The 15,960-nt window shown below is 34.3% G+C and overlaps 1 protein-coding gene across 1 annotated transcript in view; it reads left to right on the top strand.

The window, feature by feature from the left end:
* The window catches only part of LOC114662095 (dachshund homolog 2-like), an 819,124-nt gene that overhangs the window by 595,413 nt on the left and 207,751 nt on the right, over positions 1–15,960 (top strand). The window contains 1 exon segment of the mRNA XM_051934388.1: positions 7,308–7,480. Within this exon segment, the coding sequence (XP_051790348.1) occupies positions 7,308–7,480 (173 nt within the window).

Genomic DNA, 15,960 nt, shown 5'->3' with positions numbered 1-15,960 from the left:
AGGTGAAGGAAAATAAAAGTTTATTTATTTTAACGTGCCTCTGGTGTGAGTCTGTGTTAGGTCAGGCGTCCATATAGTGCCTTTTGTTGCAATATATATATATATATATATATATATATATATATATATATATATATATATTATTGATAAAGATCCTGTGTTTGCCCTTTAGTGACTAGTCAGGGTTTGATACCAAAGTGAGCATTTCAAGTTATTTCTTGGAATTCTTTGTGCTTAGGAACCACAAATTCATGACACTGGGATTTCAGCCTAGTGCTTCAAGCAACAAAGCTAAACACTGCATTGTTGTTCTTATTTTAATTTTAATTTGATTACCTTAATCTTCCTTATGAGTATCCAGTAAGTATCCCAGTGAAGATGAAGTATGAACAGGGTAAAATAAAGGTTTAAGTTTCTCATTGTAATTTTGATTAAAAGCAATGGGAATGCAAAAACCTTTATTGTAATATGTAATAATTTATTAATATGTTTATTGTTAAATATTGAAAGTACAGTAAATGTAAGGCAGAGTCCAGAAACTGTTTCTCTAAAATCAGGCAGTGGAAATATTTGGACATTAATGACTCATTTAAATCTCATTTAAATATTAATGTGGTAATAAATAGAAAATGTTATATTCCAATTTAAACAAATAAGCTTTGTGGAGCTCTGCTTAACAATTAAACTGTTGCTGATTATTTGCTTTTATAAAAGTTTAGCTAAACATTATAAATAATATACATGTACTCTGTTATGTGCTGGTATTACTTTTTGTGTCTGGTAAAGGCTATGGATGATACGCACAATACTCTTTTCTAAAAAGTGAAAATACGTAAGCTGTAGTCCATTTGAACCTTTTATTTTTTGATTAGATGCTGATCTTATATCAATAATATGCAAAAATAATCTAGGTATTGTTACAATTTACCAATTTTACAATTTACAATTTAATCATAATACCTTAAGGAGTTTTTAACACAGACTAAAATTCTCTTGGTTTTGAGTAGGGCTACACAGACATTTTTATTAATGTTCACAATTAACAATGATCCATAGAACAGAGAGTTACATTTGGATGATAACAGACTTTTCAGTCCAATAGAGAGCCCATCTCTCTCTCTCTCACTAAACTGATGAAAGACCATCACACACCATGAACTGAAAAGGACAACACAATGAAGAGCACAGCTCGGCAGCCATATTGAGACAGGCATGCGGGGAGGTGGAGAGAAGTTATATGGTACAATACCTTATAAACAGTGGTAAGTCTGGGAGATTTGAGGCATTCTGACAAAGGCTACATATTAATAATACAAAAGAGTAAAGTAGAGTAATATATTACTCTACCAAGACAAAACACAAGGGTATGTGTGTGTGTATGTGTATATATATATGTGTGTGTGTGTGTGTGTGTGTGTGTGTGGTAGTTTCATTTTAATGGAGAGAGACAGAATATCAACCAAAAATTCAGAAAAAACACATTACGTAAAAGTTATAAATTGATTTGCATGTCATTGACTGAAATAAGTATTTGATCCCCTACAACCCAGCCAGAAGAACCCATTGGAGATCAGCCTGGACACAAACAGAGATGCAGACTCACAAGTCCCAAAAGCACACACGTTTTTATTTTATTTTCTTCTTTTCTATAAAGCTCTGCACACAGTGCACAGATCACCCACAGTAGCTCAGTCCTTTTCTTCTTTCTTTTCTCATCCTTTACTGCCGCCTCCATTCCTCTCCTGCAAGCTCTGTCCTCTACCTCCTGACTCTAGAGTGAGCCGACCCCATTTATGTCTCACCCATATGTGCTCCAGGTGTTCCCTGATGATCTTCCTGCAGCACTTCCTGGTGTGCGTGTGTATATATATATATATATATATATATATATATATATATATATATATATATATATATATATATATATATATATATATATATTGTAGCAGTAGAGGCGTGGAGCCACCTCTTGAACCCTCAGGTACCACTCCAGACACTGGATAAACGTCCAAGACTTCTTTATTTTGCCTGTTTGTATTGCTTCATTGTTAAATGACTTTTTTAAAGTAAAAGTGATTGGTCAGTAACAATATGCTGATCTTGTAAGGTGACTTAGTAAGTCTCTCAATCAGTGTCATTTTATTTTCAAAAAGGGTTTCTCCTGTGCGAAGTGGCAGGTGAATTATTGTCAACAAAAAGCAGCCACATGGGAAATAAACTGAAGCATTACTCACTTGTGATTTTTCTGTCCATACGGTAAAGGTTTTGTAGACCAGCACATTCCGAATTCAAACGTTTGAATTACATCTAGATATACAGCAAGCACAAAGAAAGGCGGCACAGTAAATCGCCTTTCTATTTCACATGCTTTACAAGCCCATATTCAGCTTGCTCTGTCACCACAAATGCTGTGTGAACACCCACCTTCCCTCACCAGCCACCGTTCACTGGATGAATATATACGAGCGGCTAGTGGTGGTTTACTTTCTGTTTTAGAGTTAAACGTTACAAGGGTTAAAGACTAACGGCAAGAATATTCATTCAAAAATGAAAACTACAAATATTATTTGTAAATTATTGTTTCATTTCAGTTAGTCTTTCCAGCTACTTTAATAGTTTCGTTTAGTTTTTCATTTCGGTTTTGTTACTTATTTTATTTCAGTTTATGAAAATATTTTATTAATAATAGTTTCAGTTTTGATTTTAGTTTTAGTTAACTATAATAACCTTGGTGTGTATCTATACATACAATTTCCAAACATGGAATTAGAGGTCAAACAAAATAAAAATACATTAAATACAAAAACATTAATAACTTCTTGAAAAAACAGAATTCTAATGCACTGCGTACAATCAGGGCACTCCTTTTAGCGACAATGCGTACATTTTGGAGGTCAGAGAGTCAAAGAATGAAGTTGTACTATATGACACATAATTTGTTTTACACTTTAATCTTGAAAACAAGTTAGAGCTCAATTTTATTTATTTATTTTTTTAATTCAAGGGAAATTTGAATGTAAATTGGATGGCACTGTAATGCTCACAACCTTGACAAAAATGTCTGTCTTCAATGGAAACTAGTAAAAATTACACCATTGTAAAAGGAAACTAAAATATTATACCTTTATATCAAAGGGTTGATAATAATAATAATAATAATACATTTTATTTATATAGCGCCTTTCCCATGCTCAAGGCACTTACAGAATATAATAAAGAACGGTAGAATATACAGTATATAGCATTGTACAAACCAGATAAATAAATAAAGAAGATTAAGACAGTAAATTCTGAAAAAAAACAGACAACATAATTGATGGTCTCGCACACACACACATACAGGTTACATGAGCATCTTGACAGAGAAGTAAACTGAGAGAAGGGTAATAAAGTCAAGTAGAGCTAAAAGCCTTAATGAACAGATGAGTTTTGAGTTGTTTTTTAAAAGAATTCATGGAGTCAGCTGACCTGATTAATTTTGGTAGGTCATTCCAGAGTCTGGGCGCTATACAGCTGAAGGCCCTGTCACCCATGGAGTGTAGATTAGTGTGGGGTACAACAAGATTGCCAGAATCAGAGGACCTTAGTGGGCGGGCAGGCACATAGTGATGGAGAAGGTCAGTTATGTAGTTTAGTGCAAGGTTATTTAAAGCTTTGTAGGTTATTAGTAGGATTTTATATTCGATTCTGTAGGACACAGGGAGCCAGTGAAGACGGAGCAGGATGGGTGTGATGTGCTCGCTGCTGCTGGTATGAGTAAGGACTCTTGCAGCTGAGTTTTGAATAAGCTGGAGCTGTGATATAAGATTAGAAGGGGCACCTGCCAGTAGGGAATTACAATAATTGATCCAGGTAACTAAAGCAAGAAAGCTTAACATGTATCACTGGTAAATTCAAGGAAGCAATTTATAAACAGAGATCAAGTACAGGGTGGTCCAGATCTAATTATGCAACTGTTCGACTGACAACCGTCTCCCCATCATTTTGGAATGCAGGGCAGGTGCTGCCATCTATTGGCAACAAAAAGAATTTTAAGTGAAAGCTCTATGTGCAGGGCAGGTGCTGAGAATTCTGTATAGTAATAAACATAAGTTATAGCGTAATGAAAATTGCATAGTTCGATCTGGACCACCCTGTAGTACATATATATAACAGGAGTATTAGCAAATAGCATAGGTTCAGCGGAATGTCGTGTTTCACTAATATGCTGGAATTCTTTGTGGAAGCAACAAAAGCATATTATAAAGAGTTGTGCATATGATATTATTTATCTTGATTTTCTGAAGGAATTTCATAAGGTATGATATAAAAGGTTTGGCATGAAAAGTTCATTGAAGCATCAATGTGTAGGTGGGTACAAAATTGCAGGAATTGTAAATACTGGGTTATTTTTTAAAAATAAGGTGATGTTAAATGTGATGTTCCTTAGGAAGTAGTGTTGGATTCACTTCTCTTTTTAGTATCCATAATAATAATTTAATGTACATAATAATACGGGACAGTAAACAATAGCCTAACTATCTTTAAAAAGGCATGATGCTTACTGTTGGTTCCTTACAGCAAAAATGTAGCGTGAACTTGTGGTCAGAAGCAATCAATTACGTTTTAACAGGAGAGAAGGTCACTTGGACCAATGACGGGAAAGGAGCTTGGGCGTGTAGCCACACCTCTGTGCACATTCCTGCTTTTTGGTTCTTTTGTTTTTCCATAACAAGACAGCTACTGTATGTGAATACTGTTTCTTGGAAATAGCTCCAGATGGATAGGCATTCATCATTAAACATAGTTTCACTTTATTTTCTCCATTTTTTAAATTTTTGGTCTTATTATGCACTGTTTTTTTCTCATGATGCAAGAAAGCCACATTGCTGTGATGTTTTATATTGGTTGTGGTAATGATATAATGGGTATGATTATGTAAATCACATGCTGTTTTCTCTATTGAATGTTTCTTTCATTGTTTTAATGAAGGCAACTTATCAACATGAGTTGTACTTTGTGATTTTTTTTTTCATTTTCTATGCAACTGTTGTGACAGAGCTGAAAATATGTAAGTGTGTTACATGAAAGGAGGAGACAGTGATCAAGGCCAAGCTGGTATCATACAGAAAAGCAGCTTCTTTGACTTATGAATTAAGACCTTGTAATCTTTGGAAACACACATTCTCATGTATTAATTTCTGAGTGGAGCGGAGTTTTTAAAGGAGCAATTTACTAAACAGCAAAAGTTCATTTTTAGATGTGATCCACAGAATGTTGTGTTTGTCTCTAGATTAATTTCTGTAAAACTAGAGCCATCTATGGTGAACAGCATTCTGATTTACGCAGCATTATTTGAATCATTTGATTCAGTTAATTAATTTTGATATGCTTCTTGGTGAGTTTTGGTATTAATAGCATGTCAGGTGAGATAGACCAAGCCATCCTATCTTCAGTAACAGTCTCTGGTTGCTCATAAGGATTGCTAAGATTTCCCAGGACCATCCAGGACATATAAACCAGTCTGTGTGTCTTGAGACTACTCCAGTCCTTCTTGCGGTATACCGTACATGGTCCACCCACTTTGGGAAGCATATTGGGGATATACTAACTGCATGCCAAAGCCAGCCGACTCCTCTTGGTTTGAAGAAGTAACAGTTTTATTCAAAAGTTATTCCATATTTCTGAGCTCCTCATCCTCTCACACAGACTGAACCCAGCAGCCCTGTGCAGGAGCTTCATTTTGCCTGTTTGTGCATGCAAGATTAAGGATGTAGTAAATCATACCTTTCATGTAAGGACTTATAGTAGCTTCTCCTTCTCCATAGCTGTTCAGTACAACACTCAGAAAACTGAACACTGCATCATATTTATTGTATAGAACAAGTTTCTAAATACTCCGTTTAAGGGGGCCTTTCTCCTACTTTATCTTCAGGGAGCAAGCCATCTCCTCAGATTAGAAGATGCCAAATCCCATTCCAACTGTCTCACACTTAGCACATCATCATATCATCATCATTCTCATCATCCACAAACATGAAACCTTTAATTTTTCAAACTGGGTATTCCTTAGGCCATTTTTGAACTAGAATATCCAGGATATAAAAAATAGAAAAAACTCTGGAGACACAATGTAACCTTAGCAAAATATCACACCAACACTGAACAAATGCTCAGTCAGCAGACAGAGATGTAAAGGCACAGAACAACAACTTTAGAAACGTATATTCTTGTAGCACATTGTAAAACAAATTCATAGAGCATGTGATCATAAGCTTTCATCAAGTACACAATGCACACATAGACAAGACTTGCAAATTCCCAACTGGGGAATGTGATTCCTTTAGTATGGGTATGTAAATAAAAAAAAGCTTAATACAAGTAAAAGAAATCCTTAAGATATGCAGTATTAAGTGGCATGTTTAGTGTCAACCAGTGGGGAAAAGACAGGAAATCAAAGTAACCTTGGATTTTAGAGTCCAGTGACATATCCACTGCATGGCACTGCCTGCTAGTAATTAAAAATGCTCTTTAGATTAATATAAAAATAGAACTGTATTCTAGTATATCAATATAATAATTGTATATTAAAATAGTACAGTACAATATATTAATATATTGATTAATTTCAAATTGTAATAAGAACCACCTTTTATGAGTTAATTATCCAAGGCTAATTCTAAGAATTTAAAGGTAATTCTAAGTTGGAGTCCATGATGTATTTTAATATATAAAAATTTCAATAGGCTCTTAAAATGTACACTAATATCTCAGTCATTGTGGTAAAAGTACTGGAAATACACAGCTCCCTTTCAGACGGGTAAATTCTAGACTCTTTTTGAACTGATCTTATTCAGATTATTTAGACTTCCAAATTGATGCATTGTATGTCAAGTTGTTGAAATGGAAATGGAACTACACAGAATACAGAAACACTTCTGACAGTAATAAATTGTTTTCAGTTTAATTCAGAAACAGCCTCGAGTAAAGTCTATAAGTACATTACCAAAACAAAAATAAAAATCAGAATTTTCAAAACAAAATCAAATATCCATTTGAACATGAAAGCTTTATTTTCCTTTCTCCTCCTTCTCTGGTCAAAAATACAGTACTAGAAATTATTGTCATAGTCTATATTCTGTAGCTGATGATATTATTTAGGAAATTACTGTGTAACCTACTAAAAAGCCAATAACCATTTTCCAGCTTGCTCACCATAAACAAAGACACTTTTTAGTTTTGAATTATGAAATACAAAAAGGAACTTATTCTGTTCATCTGACTATTTTTTAATATGTTTGAAATAATAAAATGTCATTATCTTTCAGGGCTAGATTTGCCATTTATGATGATGCCCCATCCCCTCCTTCCTGTCAGCCTCCCGCCTGCATCTGTTGCCATGGCAATGAACCAGATGAACCACCTGAATACTATAGCAAACATGGCTGCAGCCGTCCAGATTCACAGTCCTCTGTCCAGAGCAGGAGCCTCTGTTATAAAGGTAAGGGACAATTTGTAAAATGGAAAACAAAAAGGCTCATTGTGAACAAAAATGTTTTGGAATGATTACATTACCAATGAATTTTTAAGCACATTAAGATTTTTGCTAAAGTATGGTGTATTTATAAATAGTCTATTACCACATGCATTATTTATGCATGTTTAAAAATGAATTATTTAGATTAAAAAAGTCATTTTATGTTGCTTTTAATTTCATAAAGTGATACATTTCCTTTGATCAAAAAATACTCAACTATAAAACAGCTTTCTGGTTACCTAGTAGAAACATTCATTATACAATACCAGACCTAAAATATGAAAATATCTGTAATAAGACAGATTTGAGCATAAAACTACTGAAGGTCATTTCATTAGACATAAAACGCTATCCCTAAAAATAAATATTTCTTTGCAGTCAATATTATTTTCTAAACTAATAAAACATCTTTTAGTTAAATTCAGATACAGTATGTATACGCAAGTATTGTGTTAAATTTAATATTCATACATTATTAACTAGTAATCTCTATCATTAACTTTAATATTCCAAACAAGTTGTATAATGAAGATGTACTAAGTTCTTTACCTTTTGAAGGTGCAATATACAATTATCCTCTTTATTTTTTTTAAAGTAGTATTATTTGTATTGCTGCTGTGTTACACGTAGCATACTACAGTTGCTGGACAAGATCTTGCTTTGTTTTAATGCTACACTGTTTATATGCTTAGGAATAAAATATACAGATTATTACCCTTTAAGCATTAAAGGTCAATAGACCTTAATTAATATATGTTTTATGCTTTTCCTATACTAAAGCTTTCAACTCTTTCTCTTACACCATCAATCAATCAAGAGTGGCATGGTGATACAGTGATTAGCACTCTATCTATCTATCTATCTATCTATCTATCTATCTATCTATCTATCTATCTATCTATCTATCTATCTATCTAATTCAAAGATTCAGTATATCAGGATTGAATACTTTGTCAGGTCAGTGTTTTTGTGTAGTGAGCGCATAGGGTTAGGGTTAGGTTAGGTTTAGGTTAGGTTTACCTACATGGGTTTCAGCCATTGTACCCCAATTTTCTGACATCGTCCTGAAAGGAATGTTTGTTCAAATGAATTGGCGGGTCTAAGCTGGCCCCATAACAGAATCGGGCCTGGTTCCCATGATTCTTAATTTTATTATGCGGGTTTTTAATGTTATGTATGTTATCATTTATTTTAGAAAAGCTTGCCATAAGCTTATATATTTAATTCCAGTGACATAGTGATCACTTTCTACAAAATACTATCAGGAAAATACAAACCATTTCCATTACTTTTATATACTTTGTATTTATAATCCAGCATTTATATACATTTACATTATGTAAAGATGAAGCAGAAAATAACTAAATAGCTTTTAGAAAATACCATGCAGTATATCCAATAGCACCTCCAAGGGGTGGCAAAGAGTGGCTATGGCAACCATACAAAAAATACTGACCACCCCCCTGGCCACTACAGCTTGCATCCTTTAATAAGTCTGATAAACTGAGTAAGGCAGAGCTTTTGTGGCATTGGTCACAGTATTACCAGTTACATTTCTTTGGCCCTGTGCCATCCCCCACTACCCATTTCAGCAGCATTTGTTAAACTTTGGGTTGCAAAATTGTTTATAATGGGGTGCCACATGATTTTTTAATAAAATTATCCAAGTTTGTCCAAGCATTAATTCTGTGGTGAATTATATACTTTTTAGAGTATTGTGCTGTACCGTTTAGAGTACTATTTACTATTTGTACTATGTATAAGTACTATTTACTGTGGTTGTATGCGATCAGAAACTTAGTCTACAACATTGTCAATGCATAACAGAGAGTTTTAATTTCTATTGTAAAAATATCTAATTAATATTTCCTACAGCAACACCACTGCTCACACAACCTGTTCAACAATCAAACTTAGAAGGCATGTAAAAGAAAAAGTAGACAGACATATGTATGAGGTGAAGGCACCTTGAAGCTAGTTTCAAATGTTGAAATGAAAATAATGGATGCAGCAATAGCATTTGATGGTTTTTGGGATGTTGTTGGAGTGAATCAGTAGGCTGGGGGTGTATATATAGTACTGTGTCAGAACTGTAAGAACACCAGAAAATATCAAAAGAATGAGACAGGCAGTAGAGTGGAGGACTAGACATTCACCACAATGTAAGTCTGTAGTATTAATATTTTAGACTGGATTGTTCAGCAAATATTTCATCCAGAATTATGCTGTTACCCGTATAAAATACAACTAGCAGATATTTTTTAGGAACAGTATAGCTACACACCTTTTGGGATATGCTGAACTCATTTAGAAGAATTAGCACCATGAGTCAAGTGACTAAGTTAATTGGCCATTCATACTGCCCTTTCAAAAAGAATGTCCTCATATCTTAGCACCTGTTATAAAGACTTTGCTTCTCTCTGCTTTAATATAGCGTACACTAAACATTTACACTGGTAATGATGCACCTCAGGAATCTATTTAGTTTTGAGTGAAGATTATCCTTTAATTAACAATATGTTTGCTTTCCACTTTACTCTTCTAGTATTATTTGTGTTAGAAATTTTCTTGAATGGAAACAAAAACTTTTGGTGTTTTTTTATTTTATGGCCATTGTTGTTTGTCCTGGACGGCTCTGTTGTCATTATGGTAATAACTATCTTCTTTGGTCCTAGCATGGTGCTGACATGCTTATATCAGTCCTCAGATCAAAAAGTTTAAGAACGCCTACGTTTTACAGTGCTGCTGTTGAAAATGTTGTGAGGAAAGTTGTGCTGAACTGATTTTGACTCAATGGTGGCTACTTATGATGCTAACTACAGTTATAGAGGAGGTATAGTAAGTAACGTAATGCTGATTTAGCTAACTAGATAGTATTAGTGGCAAGCTAGGTTTTGCTACATTACATAAATTATATGCTGCCTGCAGGCAGCAAGCAATGTAGTTGTATCTAATGTTAATTATAAGCTTATATTTAACTTCTTATTCTGGTGATATTGTGTTGTGTACCACCGGTGGACAGTAAGTTGGAAGAATGGGGAAGGGCTTGGGAAGATAGAGGATTGAAGATAAATTGGAAGAAGACAGAGTATATGAGGTTTAATGATGATCTGGATTTAGAAGTTAGCCTGCAGGTACAGCCTTGGAAAAGATTTGGTAAATTTAAAAACGTAGGACCAGTGGTAGCCCAAGATAGAAATTTAGATGCAGAAATAACTCATAGAGTGCATTGTGGATGGAACAATTGGATGAAAGGCATCAGGAATACTGTGTGTTTGAAGAATTAAGGTAAAGTTTTTCAGACTGTCTAAGACCAGCAATGACATATGGAGTTAAGATATGGGAGCACTGGAGAAGAAGTTAGATGTGGCAAAAATGAGAATGTTGAGATAGATGTGTGGAGTTATTAAAAAAAGGGACATAATAAGAAATGAGACAATCAGAGGTACAAAAAAAGTGAACGAGATATCTAAGAAAGTACAAAAAAGTAGATTGAAGTGATATAGACATGTGATGATGAGAGACAAAGAATATGTGAGTACAGGGGAAAAAAAAAGTGAGGGGAGCCAAAGTTGAGGTGGATGCATAAAGTAAAAGAAGATCTGAAGGAAATGGTCTGACTTGGGAGGAGGTGCGGGACTGAATTTTATGGAGAATGTTGATCAAGGACATCAGCCCCACACAGAAGTGGAAAAAGATGAAGAAGAAAAAGATTCAACTACTTTTTCACACATAAAATAACTGTGCCATTAACAATTAATTTGTGAATAGGTAACAACCTGACTGACAGGGAGATGTACAGAGAACATAAATATGTGTGCATTAAAGTATGGTTGTACGTTAGCGTACCCCAGTTACTCCTGTGTAAATGTTTGTTATATTTTTACTGTGATTAGTTTACTGTGGAATAAAATGAAAATTAAATCTGTATTGTGATGCTTTTTAGTTACTTCAGACCATTAATATTTTGCAATGCATAATTTACTATTAATTATATAATAATTGTATATTGAATACATACGCCTATCAGATTATAATCATTAAGTACAATATTCATTGGCAGTAGGCTACTGCAGATCATTCCTTCAAATTAGAATTTGTGAAATTGGTATTTAATAGGCCAATTAATGATCTGATTTCTGCTCTCTATATTATTGTGATTGCATAATTCTACTATTATAATGTTAGACCTTGTAATTTTCCTGTGCTGTAGACTTTATGTGTGCCACCCCATGATATTTACTAGCCATATATAACCATCCCAGTAAAGATCTTCTGGAGGTGCAGATGAATATATCTATTAGTTTTTTTCTTCTGCAATGGATCATGAACTGTATACTGTATTTTGTAGGGGCACATGCTCCCTGAACATATTTTACTGCATGTTCAATTGCAAGCTCTCACACACAACTCAAAACATGTGCTGAAGGACAAAAACCTATTCAGGAAACATAGAACCTAACTTTTAATGCTGATTCAACCTTGCACATACAAGCATCCATGAAAAACAGCATATCACCATCATCATCATCATCATCATAGCAAACATGGAAAAACTTCACTTGCTGAGGTCTTGCCTTTTCAGTTGTGCCTTTTGGTTTTCTTTGGAGAAAAGATGTCCAAAGACAGGAAGAAATGTTCTGATTAGCACACCGATATTAAAACACAGAGACAAATATAAAGCCAGCGAACAACAGCGTGTGGTAACTGCTCTCTTTATCATGTTTTTTAAAGATCATTTGCAAGAATTAGTGTAATAAATAGTTTAGTTATGCTAATTGCCGTTTCTCCATTATTTATTTTGTAACCAGAGATTTATAGTATTATAAAAGAATTTTGAGTATCTTCCTGCGGTGGGTTGGCACCCTGCCCAGGATTGGTTCCTGCCTTGTGCCCTGTGTTGGCTGGGATTGGCTCCAGCAGACCCCCGTGACCCTGTGTTTGGATTCAGCGGGTTGGAAAATGGATGGATGGACCTTAAGTTCTTTTAGTTTGTCTCAGGGATTTTACATCTCAGAGTGACTTCCTCTTACTTGGTAAAGACCATTCTCAGTAGAGTCTAAAAATTTGTAACAGAAGCTAAATCCATGTCTAAATATGTAAAAACTAGCAACGCTTTTTGAATACCTCCAATGGTAGATGTGCCCCTATTACCCGTTCTGAAAACATCACTCTATTCTTGTAAATACTTCCCATGTTGTTTGGCGACTCTCAGTGTTCCTCCCACACCTTTTTTGGCATCCTCAAGTGTGCCATCCTCTCTTCTCTGGCACATCCTCACGCACACACAGACATTAGTTTTATGGTATAGATAGCAAACAATCATAAATATGTCTACAAAGCTATTTAAAAAGTAAATCACAGTGGCTGATTATTGTTTTTACTTACATCATGTTGCATGTATTGAATTGAATTAAACTTACTGGCAGGCAATAATTGGTGTTATATCTATGCACATAACAAAAATAAATACAATTTACAACAATTTGTATAATACGGGGGGCAAAAATTCCTGGGATTGTTAAGAAAAAAAGCTTTATTATACAGCTTACAGCAATTCCCTTTTAGTCTGCATCAAAATATTGTCCTTGAGAAGCAGTACACTTTCCCCAGTGCCTCTTCCATTACTAGAAATATTTCCTGTACTCATCTTTTGTTATTGCGTCTACAGCCTCCTGCAATATTTTCCAGGATTTCTAACTCTGTAGCAAATCATCTTCTCCTCAGCCTCAATTTTAATTTCAGTAACAAAAAAAAAGACACAGGGAGTGAGAGCTGGCGAATACAGGAGGTATGAAGCGATTATCACATTGTTTTTAGTCAGAAACTCTTTGACTAGTTATGTGGTGAGTGCACCATCATGATGCAGTGGTGTGCGCGGGTGAGATGTCATGGTGTAAAATGCAGTTTTGCATGTGCCACCTCTCTGGATGTTTTTTACCTGATGCTTACCCACAGACACTGCAGCAGTTAAGAGTAATGTTGCTGATTAACACTCTGTTCATGAGGAAACTCTTTATTAACCATTTTGTTGATGACAGAAAATGTGATCATTATTGTTTTAATGTTCAATGACCTGACATGCTTTTCTTGGCCTGTACAAAAGAAATCACCAAAGTTACCTGTGAAATTGTAAAATAAATGTCATAAATATGCATCTCGTTCAGTTCATGACAGTATCTCTTTGCAATCTGATTAAGAAGACTGTAGACATGTGATACCTAGCAGAATAGTTAGTTGATAACTGCAACCTACTCCTATGTCATTAACCAATTCTGGGAATTTTTGGGTCCTCCTTCATACAAGACACAATCCCAAAATTGTATACATGAATAAAGAATAATAATGTATTGTACAAAAACACAAATATATAAAACAAGTTTGATAAAACTTGAGACAGTGTTACAGCTGAATCGAGAATAAGCCATACAATCCAATGCAGTTATGGTCAACAGTGATCATGCGGTCAGAGAAATTAAAAAAATAAATAAAATAAACAGCCAATGAAAATGGACATAACAGATTCTTGATTATTGTCCAGAACAGTCTGGCTACAATTTGTTGACTGAAGTTTAAATACATAAGTGGTGGCTTTAAAAACAAATCAGAATGCACATCTATTTGATGTACATCTAGTAATGAGATATAGCAGGTGATAATCCATCCATACCAGCAAAAAAGATGTATTTGCCATCAGCTGAGGAGTAAGATCATGAAAGCTTCATATAAGTATTTCCTGGTAGAGTTGATCATAACTATTGATAATTCAACTAATGGTGGTGGCTAGTATATAGCAAAAACGTCATGTACCTATGTATTTGTCCTGGGTGTAAACATTGTATGTTGGTGATTGAAGTGTAATGATGAAGGTGCTTTTAGAACAGCATGTGAATGACATGGGTGTTTTTAGGCATAGAGTGAAATTCTAAATTATTAAACTCTTCTCCGCAGCAGAGCTACTGGTAAGTTTCATTTAAACATGTATTTAATTGTAATTAATAAACAAGAAGTATTTGAGAATAACAATAAGAAGACAGAGGACCAAATAAATACGCTGTACCAGCGCTCAGTATCAGCAGGGGAAGAAAGGAACAAGAGCAGCATCAGTGCTGAATCAGCAAAAAGAAGTAGTATGAGGTAGAATTCCTTTATTCATTTAGCAGTTTCAGCACTAGCTGCAGGGGACCTTATCAAATGAATGAACTTGTTACAGTTGCACCTTCTTTATTATAGTGTGACAATCCTTATAAGGATAACAAACTACCTAAAAGAGACAATCCATTGGGTCAGCAATGGTTAACACCAAACAGTGCTACAAATGTAAATACTTAAAAAAAAAAAAATTAAGATGCAAAACACCCAAAAATGTTATAACTAGGAATTCTACATGTTTAAACTATAAGAATGAAGAACTAATCCAAATAAACCAACTATATATGAATTTTTCAATAAGTCAAAGTCAAAAATGATAAAATTCAAAATATTTCATATATATATATATATATATATATATATATATATATATTTGATTCATAAAAATCTCCTACAAATGTTGGACAAAGGAATACCAGAACAAACATATGTGGCCTGAGTTGCCTCGAAAGCTTGCATATTGTAATATTTTTAGTTAGCCAATAAAAGGTGTCATTTTGCTTGACTTTTCTTTAAAATACTGTGAATTTTTCTAAACTGTCTCACTGGCTGTGCTTTCTACTTCAGTTTAGTTTTAGCACTATCATTTTTCCAGTCGAAATGCTATATGACTGGGAATATTTTGACTGCATTGACAAACATCAGTTGTCATGCCACAATTGTTTTGCCAAGGTGGCACTCTTAATTTTGTAAACATGATCAGAAAATTAAAGAGGATTAAAAACACTGGTGACCAAAACCTAAGATATCAAAACGCAAACCCAAAGTAAAATGTGCTGATGCTAAGCTCAAAATCATTATCAGAAAAAGCAGTCCCTAACACAATAGAAATTTTGGGCAGATCATTTATTTTTGATAAATTTCTGAAAACTAGGATGGTTAGGTCTGAGTGATGTCGTCTTTCTTAGCATTGTTAATGTGTGATGTAGCAATGTGAATCATGTGGTAACCAACACAATTTCTGTTTAAAAAATAATGTCTGTGCCCATGAGAAGAATACCAATTGTTGAAAGATGTTAAGTAATTAATTTAAATGGGAAATAACTGACAAATTACTTCAACTTCATGAAGGGGCTACACACTGTAAATATTGTTTTATTATGTACCGTATTCTGCTTCCTTCTCTTCTATTCCTTTATGACCATTCTTTAACATACCACTAGCCTAAAAAAGGGAAGAGCAAAGTCATTAGAATAGAAGCCTTTTAAGTTTTGATCAGTGTTGTGGAAAAAAACTTTCCTCTATCTTTAAAGAAGGCAGTCACAGAACCCTGATAGAAATGCTGAACATTT

The sequence above is a fragment of the Erpetoichthys calabaricus genome, chromosome 12 (genome assembly GCF_900747795.2).
Source record: "Erpetoichthys calabaricus chromosome 12, fErpCal1.3, whole genome shotgun sequence".
Lineage (NCBI taxonomy): Eukaryota > Metazoa > Chordata > Cladistia > Polypteriformes > Polypteridae > Erpetoichthys > Erpetoichthys calabaricus.
This window is presented reverse-complemented; position numbering and strand designations above follow the sequence as displayed.